The 15,475-nt window shown below is 36.7% G+C and overlaps 2 protein-coding genes across 2 annotated transcripts in view; one reads left to right on the top strand and one right to left on the bottom strand.

Moving 5' to 3' along the window:
• Nucleotides 1–1,354, bottom strand: part of Smp_143780 (t-complex-associated-testis-expressed 1-related) — a gene marked incomplete at its 5' end in the record, with an annotated part of 3,577 nt that extends 2,223 nt beyond the window's left edge. Inside the window, 4 exons of the mRNA XM_018790117.1 lie at nucleotides 968–1,045; nucleotides 1,082–1,205; nucleotides 1,250–1,291; nucleotides 1,328–1,354. Of these exons, the coding sequence (XP_018655493.1) occupies nucleotides 968–1,045; nucleotides 1,082–1,205; nucleotides 1,250–1,291; nucleotides 1,328–1,354 (271 nt within the window). The remainder of the gene's footprint in view (nucleotides 1–967; nucleotides 1,046–1,081; nucleotides 1,206–1,249; nucleotides 1,292–1,327) is intronic.
• A 9,709-nt stretch (nucleotides 1,355–11,063) lies between these two features.
• On the top strand, nucleotides 11,064–11,472 carry Smp_143790 (hypothetical protein; the record flags this gene model as incomplete). Its single annotated transcript, XM_018790116.1, has 2 exons — nucleotides 11,064–11,072; nucleotides 11,287–11,472. 2 exons carry the CDS (start codon nucleotides 11,064–11,066, stop codon nucleotides 11,470–11,472), a joined length of 195 nt encoding a protein of 64 aa, XP_018655492.1.
• Between the last annotated feature and the right edge of the window lie 4,003 nt (nucleotides 11,473–15,475).

The raw sequence follows: 15,475 nt of genomic DNA, 5'->3' as shown, positions 1-15,475 counted from the left end.
GACAATCAATAAAATAGAATGATCCATTAACAGCAGAGGATAAACGTCCATCATTCTCTATTACCAAACGCAAAATTGAATCAGGTCATAAGCATGGTTCTGAGTCCGTCAGTGTTCTCATGTCTAAAGGTTCATCTTGCTGACGAGTGCCAAGTAGCACGAAACGCGGGTCCAGGGTTTCCTGTTGACCACCTCCAACCACCATCTTATCTCAAGAACAGTCTAGGCTAACTTTTACGTCTTGTTGAAGTGTTCTGACAGTGAACACCTATCGATGGAAGCGTCTCAGTGCGCAGTGGATACAGACGGCATTAACTAAAGAATCGGCGACCCACCTCTAGGGTTTTTCCTAACTTATAGTGACATAACAGTTATAGGAAGTCAAAACCACGGCTCACTGCTGTCCAGTTTTGGCTAGAGATTTCGGAACAGTAAAGGTGGTACAACTATCACAAAAATAGGAAGGGATATATCTATTACCATTTACATATTGCCATTAAGGTACGAACCAAAAGGTGTGTATAAGCCATAGAGAACTGTTTGAGAAAAAATCTAGACCTGTTTGAAGGAGTACAGAAGATCGATACCAGAGTAGTCTACGAGGATGGTTCCTTGTGATTTCATACCGCAGATTAGAAAGAGATGCGACTGGGACGCGTAGAATATTAAGAAATGATCTTGAAGTTGGTGTATCTTTTTGGTTTCTTCTAACTACGTCAGGAAGACTCGCTGGACATAGCAGGCGGGTCTGTAAGCGGAGAACAGAGTCTTCTGGACACACGGGTCCTGTGATAGACCAATCAACCTCTACTGAGAGCGAATGTCTCTAGCTAACTCATTATATAGACTAGATAAACATTAAAGCATGGCAGAAGGGGATCGACAAAAGCATCTGGGCTTTGACCTTAAAACACAAGTCAGGATATATTCTTTTAAAATAATTTACGTCATAAAACTCTACACTCACCGTCAGTAGTACTATCCCAATAACAAGAGCTTGCAGTATGTAGTCCAGCTCCACTTTTCTGCATTATTACACATGTGACTAGAAGTGATGTTAACATAATTCCGTCAAGCATACCGATGTACTTAAAAGGTTTTCCAAGTTTAGTCAGCTGACTGAGGCATTGTTCAATCACAGACGAAGTCCACTGTTGTACTTTATTGTGTGAATAAGAACTAGAACCAATGATGCCTTCTATGCTCTAAAGATTTGTTTAAAATCTGACAGTTATGAAATCTCTCGCACCTCTTTAACTATGTTTTTTACTTCGTCTTGGACAAAGGTTGTCTATTAGATAAAAACTGTGATAATGTGAAGAATTACCTCTTCAGATGTTTGCAAATCATCCATTATGCACTGAAACCAAATTACACGGCAGTAGTTAAGGGAAGGGCATAGTGACCCAAGTTAGCAAAAATAATGCAGTTAAACAAGAAAATTACCTCATAAGAGTTTGACTCAGTGAAAGGGATTTGCTCATCTCTTTTCCAGAAGAGAATCATTACAAGTATTTACTGAAAGCTTCTTGAGTGGTGACCATATTTTGTTGAGATATGAGAAAATTGGTTGATAACCTCTTTGTCTTCAGAGGTGATGACTAGATGTTTAATTGACTTACAATAATTCTATCAATCTGTAGCACTTGAGACAGTTTCGCTTCACTATCGACAATTGTTGTTACTGGTTTTCCTTTGAGTGAGATTAGGTTTTCCACTTGTAGCAGTAGATAAATCCCCAAAATGAATTGTTCTGTTCGTCTTCAAGATTGATGTTGACCTCATTATTTCTAGTGAACACACCCCGGCTGAAAGCGCACCTGTTCACGCTTGAGTGTGCTTTGCTATTAATCCCTTGCAATTATAAATCACCCTAGACCAAACGCTTCTCAAAATATGTACAGGTTCACATTTCCGGGAATGTTCCATAGAACTTGAGACTGAGAGACACAACGACTCTTAACATTTCAGCTGCTCGGAATTCACTTGGCGATGGGAACATGGTTGATATTTCTCAGGCTTTCAAAGTTATTAACAGACAAAGAAACATAGCGTCTCTTCGGTTTGCCGAAACAACAGAGATGAGAAAAACTGAAACTTGGTTTATGTATAATAATAATAATAAATCTACTACTACCATTGCAACTTTTTTTTCAATATATTTTTACTGTTCATTTCGTTATGTGGTTTTACCTTGCCGAATTTTCATTTCATGTGCATTAAAAGCATCCCTTCACTGATACATTTCCGTTCATTTAATTCAATTATATGAATTCTTCAAGTCCTGTCAAAATATTACGTCACCCGTCTTATCAGTTCTTTAATTCCTGGAGTCTTATGTAAACTCTTCATCATTTCTAAGATTGCCAAACAATCTAAGTTATGTCTCCGAACTTCATTAGTTGGTGCATCACCCACATCTTACGTTTTTGGGATTCGAACACCAAATAACCTGTTCCTGGATATATACATTTAGTCATTATTGACAACCTTTGTCGTTACAATTATTTTCATTCATCTGTAGATGGCGTCGAGTCATGATGGACTATGATAACCACTACAATGAGATTACGCACCCAGAAATGACTTGGTTCCTTTGATAACTCGCAAACCAGAAGAGTATATTTATTGGTATTCTCGTGGTATCGAATGAATACTGAGACGTACCAAAGATCACAGGTAATAAGAGCAGAGCGTAAGAAAGTTCGAACCAACAAGATGGAGAGCGGAACGAGAAGTGACTTTGATACAGTTAAACAAGTACAGTAAAACAATCGCTGGTACAATTGGTTATAATAATAATTGTTTCTATTATACCAATCGCGTTCTTGTCGAAAAAGCAGGTCACTACACGTCTATGTCAATTGCTTCACACTACATATTACTTCAATGCTAACTTTGAATACATATATAGTTGTACGAGCAGTCTAGAGTATTTGTCCGTTCTGCTATCTGCCAAGCCCAGCTAGTTAAGCTCAGCACACCAATAACAGCCTCTGCAATATGAGTCATTTATTTCAAACATATTGGGTTTATATACCAAACAGATGGACCATGAAATAGAAAGTAACATTTGCACAAGACTCAGCCCAAAGTGGCTGTGAACGTGAGAGGCAGTAACCGATAGACTACGTATAACTCAAGAGTGGTAAATCGTATATTAATAGTTCATAGGTTAAGACAAAGCTTATGATAAGATGGACACGAATATGAATAGTTTAGTCACTTAACAATTATACAATAGGAAATATACATATCATGTTGGTCCACAAATAGTTCTCAAGGTTACCGTTCATAAATCTCTTCGGGATATACCAAGTATACGGCAGCTACTGCGAGGTAATGAAAATGAGTTGGTCCGTCTGAACGTGCCCTGATAATATAAATCGGAAATATTTATCACCATTTTCATTCCTCTGCGTGACTTCTGTTAAAAAGTGTATGTGAAACAAAAGAACCTCATATAACGGAATGGACCAGCTGAAAACCCCCCGAAAGGATTTTATTGGACAGCATTGTCATATATTTATTCCCCTTCCCTGTCTTGTATTCCAATCTTTATTCATGTCTCCTATAACCACACCTTATTTTCTTCTGTCTTCCTTGTCTTGGCTTTTATTATTTGACACTGGTTAAAGATTCACTCCTTATTGCCTGATTTTACCGTTGCAGGATTACTGAGAATAAGGTTGTGTTTGACTAAACTCGTGGTTGTTGCGTGGTCCAGTGTTTAATCGTCAGCGTTCGTCTGTTTCTTTAGAAAGGTTACTGGAACCCTTGCAGACAGATATCTGATACCACCTTGTTAGGAATATTTTTATTGATTTTCCGGTATCAAACTCTTATTTGTTAAGCATTCCTTTAGCTGTTTATCATGTTATTTTGTGACAGAGAAACCTTTAACTGTACAGCACAGGCTTTGCCGTTCTAGATACTTCGTACTTACGATATGGTTTGAATTCTTTCTCAAGTTATAACCATTTAAATTATCACGGAGTTTGTACTTAGATATAAATCGATACGGATCTTTGAAAATTGATCCGCGTGTTATTCAGAAGAACAAAGTTTGGCTTAATCGAGTAAACTTTCGTCCGTTATTCTAATGTTTTGACCAAATACTAGAATTTCTATCGTTACGCTTCTCGAATCCTATATTTTGAAACATGCTTAAAAATCAATCGCGTATGCCATTCTTGTCATTTCATTGTGGTTACGAAAAGCGTTCAGAATAACTGATAATATTTGGAGATTTTGAGCAGTAGCCATCATTTAGTTACGCAAAACTTTGAATCGTAGACCCTTGTGGTTAACAAATTCAAATGAGCTTGTTTCGTTCTCTATTTAGTTACGTAGAATAATGGTTGAAGATGACACAAGTATTTGAAGTTTGACAATACCTTAACCAGTAACACGTTCTATAATAGAAATGTGTCAACCCATTGAAACAGAAGTCAAAAGCGAAGAGGTTCGAAAATATATTTGATGGGCTATCAATATGTCGAGAAGTGACTGATCTAAACTGGCTAGCGATTGTAAGAGGGGTTGACCACGAAGTACCCACTTGTGATCTGGTACGGATGTGTGATCGGCCGTCTTCAGCTAGGTGAGTCCATTAAAACTAATGTGATCAGTATAAAATGTCAAAGACTTACAGAGCTATTGATTTTGGGGATTTATTTTCCGCTACTTGGTCTTCTTGGATAATAATACATTCATCTTAGCAACCATAATAGTAGAATCTCGGATGTAGCTCTTCCGGGGCTACTGGCGGTCCGAATTCCTTGTAAAGGAGGATGGTTGGTCATGCTGTTAGTGATCCCGTCACGCACAAAATAATCTTGCCAAAAGAACGCCAAGTGGAAGGAACAAATTAAACCGTTTAAAATTTTTTCGGAGAGCTAGAGGATCTTATTTCAGAAGAATTATGACTCCACATGGTGAATGTCGATATTCTTCGGACCTCTAGAGGCCGATGACCCTTCTTACACCCAGAACAACAATAAACATAGGGACATGGAATGACCAAACAATGTGTGAGAACGAGATGATCAAGCAAATTGTCGTGGAAATGCGGAGATAAAACTTGATGGAACCAACTAGGCTCAAGATGGACAGGAAAGGATATGTTTGGGAGAGATGCTGCTGTACTCTGGCCAAATACAAGAAAATGCTCCACACACTGAGGAAGTTGCTCCGATGTTGTCCAAAGAGGCACGTAAAGCACTTGTAGGATGGGAATCTTATGGATCCAGGATCATCAAAGCATCTCTCAAAACAAAGAAGTAGGAAACCACAATGAATGTTTTCCGATGCTATGCATCCACTAACAAGACCAATAATGACGATGAAGATCAGTTCTACAGGAGGCTACAATCGATCGTAGTGAAATGTTCAGGAAACAACCTGACCATCCTGATGAGGGACCTAAACGTCAAGGTTGTAATGGACAACATTGGGTATGAAGATATCATGGGAGGACATGTACTGGAAGAAAGTAATGAGAATAGCGAGAGATTCGTAAATTTATGTGCATTCAACAAAACGGTTATAGATGGTACTATATTGCCTCACAAACGCATACACGAAGCTTTATGGGTATCACCGGATCGTATCACAGAGAATCAGATTGATCATATTTGTGTCAGTAAAATCTTAACAAGGTCGATTGAAAGCATAAGGATCAGGAGGGGATGTAAGATCCAAACCTAAATTCCAGTAGGTCTGGCTTTGGCTGAATAACTAGAGTAAAAGTTTAGTAATGCGTTTCCCGAAAACAATCAATCGAACACACCAAAAGGTAAGTGTTATTCTATCCTTTCTGGATAGATCAAGTAAGATTCCGTTTGAGCGGTTGTTCTATAACACAAAGTGTTTCGGATTCTGGGAAAGTGCTCCAATTTACAACCAAAATGCACGATCCCAGTCAAAATCAAGCAACACAATCAAAGAGAGAACAGTCAATATGGCAGCTGCCAGAATAATATCAATTAAAACAAATTATATACAGTTCAAGAAGAAACATAGAAACTCAATGAAAGCGATAGAAAGACTGAGAAAACTATTATGAAATTAAACATTACAGTCTCAATTGGCATCAAAAGATTAACAATATGTACAAATAAAGAAACCATCAAGAAGAAATTGCAAATGTATACATGGAGGGATTTTCACCTTCAAAATGGATCTTTCAGGGGAGTTGGTATGGCTTCAGGTCACCGCCTGGTGGTTGCCGACATGAAACTTAAGCTAAAGAAACACTAAATATTCGGATAAATAGCATATCAAAGGTTCAATATAGCCTTACTTCAAGGTACTGACAAACTCAACCAACTCAAGATAGCTCTCAACAACAGGTTCCAAGCCTTAAAAGATCTGCTGAGAGGAGAAAAAATTACCATGTAGAACAATTGGAATTGGCCAATTCAGCACTAAATTTTACGTGATACCCGGTGTTGGTACTCAAGAGGTAACATCATAAAAAATGGGCCTCCATTGACACCCATTGCAGGATTAAAGAAAGAAACAACATGAAGACAACAATTATTAACGGCCGAAGGAGAGCACATAAGTCAATGGGAAAGGCCGAATACACAGAGCAAATAATCTAGTGAAATGAAGGAGTAGAGCTGACAAGCAAGAATACGTGGAAGACCTAGAGATGACAGCGGAAGAAGCTGAAAGAGAAGAAAATATGAAACAACTGTCTGATACGATGAGTGAACTCTCAAGGAAATAAGGTAAACTGGAGCGACCAGTCGAGAACAAACAAGGAAAAACAATCACTGAGTTCAGGAGCAGAAGGACAGATGGGTCGAACACTGAGTGACTCTTGAATAGACCAGTTCCACTAAACCCACTGAACATCGGGGCAGCACCTAAAGACCTTTCTATAGTTGTCACTCCAACAACGATCGTGGAAATCAGCATGATCGTCAGAGAAATCAAGGGTTAGAAAGCCGTAGGAGTCAACAATATATCAACTCAAGCACTGGTGTCAGACATAGAACCTACTGCAAACATGCCCCATGTTCTATCCAGGAAGGTTTGGGAGGAAGGAAATGTTCCGACAGATAGACTGGAAAGAAGGATTTCTCATCAAGATACCAAAGGAAGGAGGTCTGAGTAAATGCAACAACTACAGAGGCGTCACACTACTATAAATACAGAGAAAAAATTCCAATAGAGTGCTCCTCAACCGGCTGGAAGACTCAGTAGACGCCCAGTTTTGAGATCATTAAACCGTATTCCATAAGGACCCGTCGTGCGCAGGCCAAATTGTGACACTGAGGATCACCGTTGAGCAGTTAATCCAATGGAACTTGTCACTATACATCAAATTCCTTGACCATGAGAAGGCGTTTGACAAAGTGGATAGTAGAACCTTATGGAACCTTCTTCGACACTATGGAATGAGTAGCCGAGAAGGTCGTCATCCAAAATTCATACGACGAACAACACTGAAAAGTCGTGTATGGAGGATAGCTGACAGACTGATTCCAATTGGTTACTGGGGTCAGACAAGGCTTACTGTCACCCTTTCTGTTTACTCTGTTGGTTGACTGGATTATGAAGACCTCGGTATCTGAGGGGATGCACGGAATACAGTGGAAACGTTGGTGCCAATAGACAACTTTGACTTCAAAGTTGACCTGGCTGTTCTATCCCTTACATACCTGCAAATGCGATTCAAGACAACCGGTGAAGCAGCAGCCTCTGGATCAGTAGGCCTTAACATGCACAAAGGAAAAGGCAAGATCATCAAATACAACGAGGAGAACACCAACTCATTCGCACTTGGTGGAGAAGCTCTGGAAGATATAGAAAAATTTACGTGCTTGAGTAGCATCATCAACGAACAAGAGGGATCTGGTTCAGATGTAAAGCCAAGGATTAGCAAAGCTGAGGCAACATTTCTATAATTGAAAAACATATGGAACTCACAACAGCTGTTAGCCAACACGGAAGTCAGAATCTTCAATACGAACGGCAAAACAGTTCTACTGTACGAAGCTGAAACTTGAAGAACTAAAACAATCATCATCAAAAAGGTACAAGTATTCATAAACAATTGTTTACATAAGATACTCAATGTCCGTTGGTAGGATAACACCGTCAACAACCTGCAATGGGAGAGGAGAAACGAGCTTCCGGCCGAAGATCAAATAAGGAAAAAACTCTGGAGTTGGGTAGGACATATGTTGTGGAAATCAACTAACTGCATCGCGAAGCAAGCTCTAACTTGAAATCCTAAAGGGAGACGGAAAAGTGGAGGACTAAAGGACACACTGAGTCGAGAATCGAAAGCAGACTGGAAACAATTCTCCAGAAAATAGTTGGATGGAGAATATGTGTCTGTGTCCTGTGATCCTCCAGGAAGGGTAACGGGCTGTGATAATTTGAAGTAATTGAATTATAGTATGAACTATTAATCCCAGCGATAACGCAATTTAATCAAGAAGTATCAGATGAGTACGAACGAATGTATTGTATTTGGAATTCAAAATCAAAGCAGTCATCAATACAAAGAAATCATTGGTTCATATAAACACCACACAGGAGTAAGGAAGTAAGCAAGCAGGTGTTCAGAGCTTGATAATGCTTTTACACACAACACCTTTATAATCAAAGTATACTAACCCAGTCAAATCAGAAGCCAGAAATTAATGGGTTCGAAGATATATTTAAAAAGCTATATGTATATCAAGAAGTGTTTGATCTAAGCTGACTAGTAGTTGCAAGGGATGCCTAGCACTGCCTACCTACACATGATCTGGTTCTGATGCATGACCGAGCGCCTCCAGCTAGAGTGTCCTGCAAAACTAATGGGGTCAGCATCAATTTTGAGGACTAACAGAACTTTATTTTGGATTTTTCGAACTCCTAAACATCCTCCTCCTCGATAACATTCCCAGGTTGTCTGATGAGTTCCGTGACTTAATAGAAGTACCCAGCTTTCCTGAAAATGTAGCTGAATATACTGCGTCGCCGACGGTAAAGCTACTAGACTGGACCACATTTTCGACAACTAAACAATCCATGTTTCGAACATAGTTGTCGTGAATCTCTCTGGATTCAGTGATCATGCCCTATAATCGTTCAGTAAATCTGCCGCTCAATCACGTTTTGCACGGAATTCATTCAGAAGTTACCACGGAATTTCATCCTTGAGGAATAATACCGTCCTTAGCTAATGCATCTAAAATTTGTTGAATTTGCACAGACGACTAAGAAGTGTTTGTCACATTTACAGAAGTATAAGTCAGTAGGGCCTCAAAGTGCTTTTTTAAACTTTAGGATCAAAATTAGGGGAATTATAATATTAGAATGATGAGGAGTGATGAAGAATAAAAAAAACTCATTTTTTTGCGCTTCATTACGGGTAACTTGTTCAGAACCTAAAGTTAGATGTTCATCACTTTATATGTAAATCTTCTGAGAAGTAACCTGGAAGATTGAGTTTGGATTTTGAATAAAAACTTTAACTTCTGATTTAAGCATGGTTTCATGGTATAAAAATCAAATCATTCAACTAGAACATCTGTTCATTAAATTAAAACTATCCACAAGAGTAATTTAATTGGTAAACAGAATCGAGTTATTACTAAAGAAGAAATTTGGTGGATCCTAGTAAGAGAGCTCACTCAAGATATAACAATAAACACAGTTACTAGTGATATACCAAAAAGAATTAACATCACAACAAAAATGATATATTATGTAACAAAAGGATAACAGTTGTTATGAGATTACAGCCACAAATGAGTTCACTTGATCCATAAAGGTTTCCTCTGCATGTGGTGGCACCAACGGTGTACTGAGAAAAATTGAATCCGGTATTATTATTATTATTATTAGAAAACTCCAACGTGGTGTAGAATGGGCTAAAAGAATGTTAGAACACTTATGATCTTCAATCAAAGGGCGTGGTCAATAAAACAGAAGAACAGACGGCGGACATAGAGTTAATTTTTTATAGTTTCGGCGGTGTGTGTATACAACCAAACAATTATATTCGTTTCTTTACCACCAATACAGGGAAACGATAAAAATTGAATATAAATGTGATTATATATAAAGTGTGACAAATAAAGAAGAGGTCTTTATGTCGTCGTTACAAAAATCATTGAATACACATGGCACAAAAGAAAGTTTAAGACTTATCTGAAAGTCGAAGTCTGGGATGGTGTACTGATTGCACTGTCTGTTTTTCTATATACAAGTTCACCTACTTATTTAAAATAGGTTGTCTAGAGATGATCTCAAGACAAGTGAGTTAGTATATCCAGGAGAACTATAAGATTTAAGTAGGTAAAATGCCTTACAAATTCATAATATCCATTTCAGTTCACCTTCTTGATAACAGAACAAGCTCTACGTAAGAAATCACATTCGAAAACTTAAATAGATCAAGAATAACAGTAAATTTTGTAAACATTATAGTCCCTAGGCTGCTTCAATAAGAATTTTGATTTTGTCTTCAAAATGTCTTTATTTAAACTAAAAATAAACGATGAAGATTCGTATTAGGTAAGTAAGTGATCTAGGGGACATTATAATACATACGACTGAATAAAATGGACAGACTGTCCTGAATGTACTGGATGTATTGCTTTTGTATACGTTCCGCTTAAATTTTACTATTAGTTGCCGTATTGCAACATTTACGTAAACATATATTTATCTAGTTACTGACTTTTTTTCTGCATAGTATATGACTAATGAATTAATACCATCACTTACGATGAAAAATTTTAGTTTGATTATGGATAGTGGATGCGCACTGCCGAGGAGTTCCATAATAGAGTGAAGTGGTTATGCAGTGCTCCCAAGTTTTCAGTGGTGATCTAACTTGGAATCCTGAAGGGAAACGAAAAAGAGGAAGACAAAATAACACAGTGTCTCAAGAATTGGAAGCATATATCAAAACGATGAATAGCAACTAGGAAGAATTGTCTACGAAAGAGTTGAATGGACAATGCTGGTGGACGGTCTATGCTCCAACGCGATGGGTAACAGGAGTAAGTAAATATCTAAGTATGTATCAAGGTTGATATTTTTCAAAAATGTATGAGGTATGTGAGGTATGAAACCGTACTTTTGGTGTTACTTGAGATTCCATGTATGTTATTTCCTAAAATTAATATACTGTTCCAAAATATAATTCCACTGACGAAGATAGGTGTTATATCTTCTTATAGCATCTTCATAAAAATATTGTCAATAATGAAGAGCCTGTTCAGTCAGTCTAATTAACTATTTCCCACTTCTGCTTTTTGATATTTTTAGGATTATGCTCTTAAAATTCAGTCAACAATGAAAATTTCACAACGAATCATTGACTGGCTGTCCTGTTCACCTGATATAATCTCATGGGGTGTCATTCAGGCTCCGGATAATTCAGTGATAACATTTCTGATAGCTGTTCTGGATATAAAAGGTCAAAATAATTATGAAGGTACTAGTCATTTCTAAATTTAGTGATGCTAGTTATTTATGAGTTTCATTTCAGCCACCTAAACTAGTGAAAAATTTGTTCCAATTCACTTTTAAGAAAATTCACCATTATGAAAACACCAATTTCTATTCAAATGAATCTAGTTAATACTGCCATTTTTTATGAAATAAAAAAATATTTTTAAAGTTGACTACTTTAATGTTTGTTTAGTAGTAACCAGAGATCTGAGAAGAATGAGTTGATGGAGAAGCTTTGTTACTGAGGTGGATGATTTCGATGGGGTTTTGTTCTGTGACCAAACCATCCAGCTCAGAGAACAAAACTCCGCCAAAATCTGAGGAAATTTTTCGGAAGCACTTCTGTGCAGATAAACGAACATCGAATATTGAGAAATAGTTCAAACTGAAAGAATTTTATTTGAAATTTTTTAAAAATCCATTTTGTTTTTTAGAAAACATTTTATTATGGAAAATGTAGCACTGCTTATATTAAACATTTATACATATATACGAAAGGTGCCACTGTTGTGTAAACATAGTAATTACATTATACTGTGTGCCATTACATAAAATATTACGTAGAAATTTAAAGCAGCTGACTGCCTAGTGTTTAGAATACCTAAAATAACCTATATTTACTGACTTTTAGGTGGTGGCTGGAAGTTAAATATTCATTTAAAATATTTTAAAAGATCTCTTCCCAACGACTTGAAATATAAAAGATAATTACTTAACAATAAAAGTTCCCGTAAACTTAAATTCATTCCAACACTAAGTAGTCAGCTGGCATCAGTAATGCAGAATGCTTCTAATATGCATTTATATGGTTATTGTTGATAATATTTGTTATTCTAATTCCTTCCATCACCAGTGTTTATTACTCAATAATATACCTCTATGTTCCAGTGGAACCAAAGACATATATGTTATCCACTTTGAATGTATCTGAACACTCGTACGAAGACTTGTACTAAGAAATGTTCACTTGAATCAATAACACATGATTGACTGACCTAATAAGTCCAACTAGCCACTGGTTTATCTAAAGGATGTGAAGGTATTATTAGAGGTTTGAGGTACTAGCAAACCAAGCTGAAGAGCCCGAAGTAGGACGAAATTGACAACTTGAATTCCAGTCTTAACCACAATCCAACTATAATAAAATGGTATCAATGAGACAGTTTGCTCAGAATGGAAATACAACAACATAGAATAATCTATTTCAGCCTTGAATAACAACAGGAGTAAGTTATAAACCCTTGCTTGAGATGAATATAATCCTAACTTTTCTAAATAAATTCACTTTATACTTTAAGAAAAATCATGAGTTTCTTAGGTTTGAAGATTAGCGTTGAACTGCTTTTATGTCAGCAAATGAATATATATATATATATATATATATATATATATATATATGAGTATATCAATACTGATATTCAAGATGAGGTGTTTTTCAGTGTTGAACCATTTTAAATCCTATAAAAGCAAAGATGTTTACTTTTGAATTAAACCACTTTAACTAACATTGTAACAGTTTAGTGTAATAGCCAGTTAACTAGATGCTTTCGTTTGATATAAATTTTTATTTATTTATTATTATGAAAGGTTATTTTTCACGATCAGTAATGTTTTGTATTTTGTATTGTATTTACGAATGTTTACATTACAAATTGAGAATCTGGGTGTAACTCTTGTTATATCAGTACTTTTATTTAAAGTTTTATTTACATATTACCACATTTTTTAAAAAGACGCTTTGTAAAGAGTTTGTTTCCACTCAACATACTTTACTTACTTAATTACGCCTGTTAACCCTCGTGGAGGAGCAAAGGCCACCCACCAGCATTCTCCATCCAACTCTGTCCATCATTTCCGGTTCCTTCCAGTTATTATTCATCCTTTTCATATCTGCTTCTATTTCCCGACGTAATGTGTAGTTCGAACTTCCTCTTTTCCGCTTCCTTTCACCATTCCAAGTTACGGCTTGTTTCGTGATGCAGTTTAGTGATTTCCTTAATGTATGTTCTATCCACTTCCAACGTCCTTTCCTAATTTCCTCTTCAGCCGGAAGCTGGTTTGTCCTCTCCCATAAAACGCTGTTGCTGATAGTATCCGGCCAGTGAATGTTGAGTAGTTTGCGTAAACAACTGTCTAGGAATACTTGTACCTTCTTGACGATGGATGTCGTAGTTCTCCACTTTTCAGCTCCGTACATTAGAACTGACTGTCTTGACGTTCGTATTGAAGATTCTGACTTTGAAATTAGTTGACAGTTGTTTTGAGTTCCATACATTCTCCAATTGTAGAAATGCTGCCCTTGCTTTGCCGATCCTAGCCTTTACATCTTCATCCAATCCTCCTTGTTCATCAATGATGCTTCTCAGGTACATGAATGTTTCCCCATCTTCCAGAGTTTCACCATCAAATGTGATTGGGTTGGTGTTCTCCGTATTGTATTTGAGAATCTTGCTTTTTCCTTTGTGTATGTTGATGCCTATTGATTCAGAGGCTGCTGCTACATTTGCTGTCTTCGTCTGTAACTCCGCCTGTAGCTCTTCTAGAGTTACTGACGGTTCCAAGCCCGAGTAAAGGAGAAGGGTTGAGAATGGGGTTAGTGACCCCATCCCGTAGAAAGCTAACTCGCTAAAAAAACGCTAACCAGGAAAAATAATTCAAACCATCATACTTTAGTACTTACTAATTATAAACATGGTTGGCAATTTTGAAATCCTTTTGTATTTATTTCTAGTTTCTGCAGTATGATTTTTATTATAATAATTAAGTTCCAAGGTTTATTCTGTGTGACATTTAGACTTGATGGAAAGATTAAAATACACACACACTCGGTATACACATCCACTTTTTGCTAGGTTCGAAAAGATCTAATGGTAGCGTTAACTTAAATCTATTATGAGTAAGCATGATAAACTGGTTTTCAATAAACTAAACGAATTTGTGGTTACCAACATAATCCAAATTTCATTAAAACCACAAACGCACTAGAGTTAGGCAACCATCGAAAACCTGTAAATACTGGACAGATATTTCTTTCGATTATGGGATTTCTCAGTAGCGCGCGTCTTGGATCTCGAAAATGGGAATCGAACAGTTGAATGGTAGTTGATGAGCATTACCGAGGAGTCCTGTACTAAAACGAAACGCCCTTGCAGTGTTCATATGTTATCAATGATTGTCATAATTTGATTGATTCGTAATTTAAATGAAATTCTCCAACCTTCAATACCTTATATTGACACTCAAAATTCTATCACAATGGGTGTCGGAAGATTATATTTATGAAATAGATTGTTGTATGTTAATGAAAGACTGACTGATTCCTAAGAATTATATACAGTGCAGTAAAACATTTAGCCCTTTAAATTACACTGTATAAAACATTAAAATCACTGTAATTCGCCCAGACCACTTAACTATGAATAATATCAGGTTACACCGCAAGCCGAAACAGAAGATCACATAAAACTAGAATAGAAATCCGTGGATTGTTTGGATCATTTTTGGCAACATACATCATAAGGTAAACTGATCACAACTGATCAAAATCAATCATATTATAGAGACTAACGACTTGAAGTTGAATATTCAGATTTTCCCAATTAGTAGATGAGTTTATAACTAATAATGAAATAAATTAAAAAATATATAACTAATTAATCATTTAGAAATGATCGAAAACCGCCTATGTAACTATTTTTTTTAAATCGGGCGTTTCGATTAATTTTTTAAAGTAAATGAATATAGGTGCTATTATTTGTACTTTAAAACAAATAGGTTAATTCATTTAGTATTATTTGTTTGAATCTTCCCATTGATGTTTAGGACTGCAACTGGTCAGTCTCTAATTGACATATGTGCATACTGTGCGTATTGCCTCGATATAGCCTTAATTCACAAGTATTGTAAGCAAAGATGGATGGTGGCTAGCAGTGGAATCCAGGACGCGCGTTTCATCGTATTTGGGACTCGTCAGCTGGGTGTGCCTGCATCTCAGCGTTGATGT

Source organism: Schistosoma mansoni, chromosome W (genome assembly GCF_000237925.1).
Source record: "Schistosoma mansoni strain Puerto Rico chromosome W, complete genome".
Classification (NCBI taxonomy): domain Eukaryota; kingdom Metazoa; phylum Platyhelminthes; class Trematoda; order Strigeidida; family Schistosomatidae; genus Schistosoma; species Schistosoma mansoni.
Note: the sequence above shows the minus strand (reverse complement) of the source record. Positions and strands in the feature narration are given on the sequence as shown.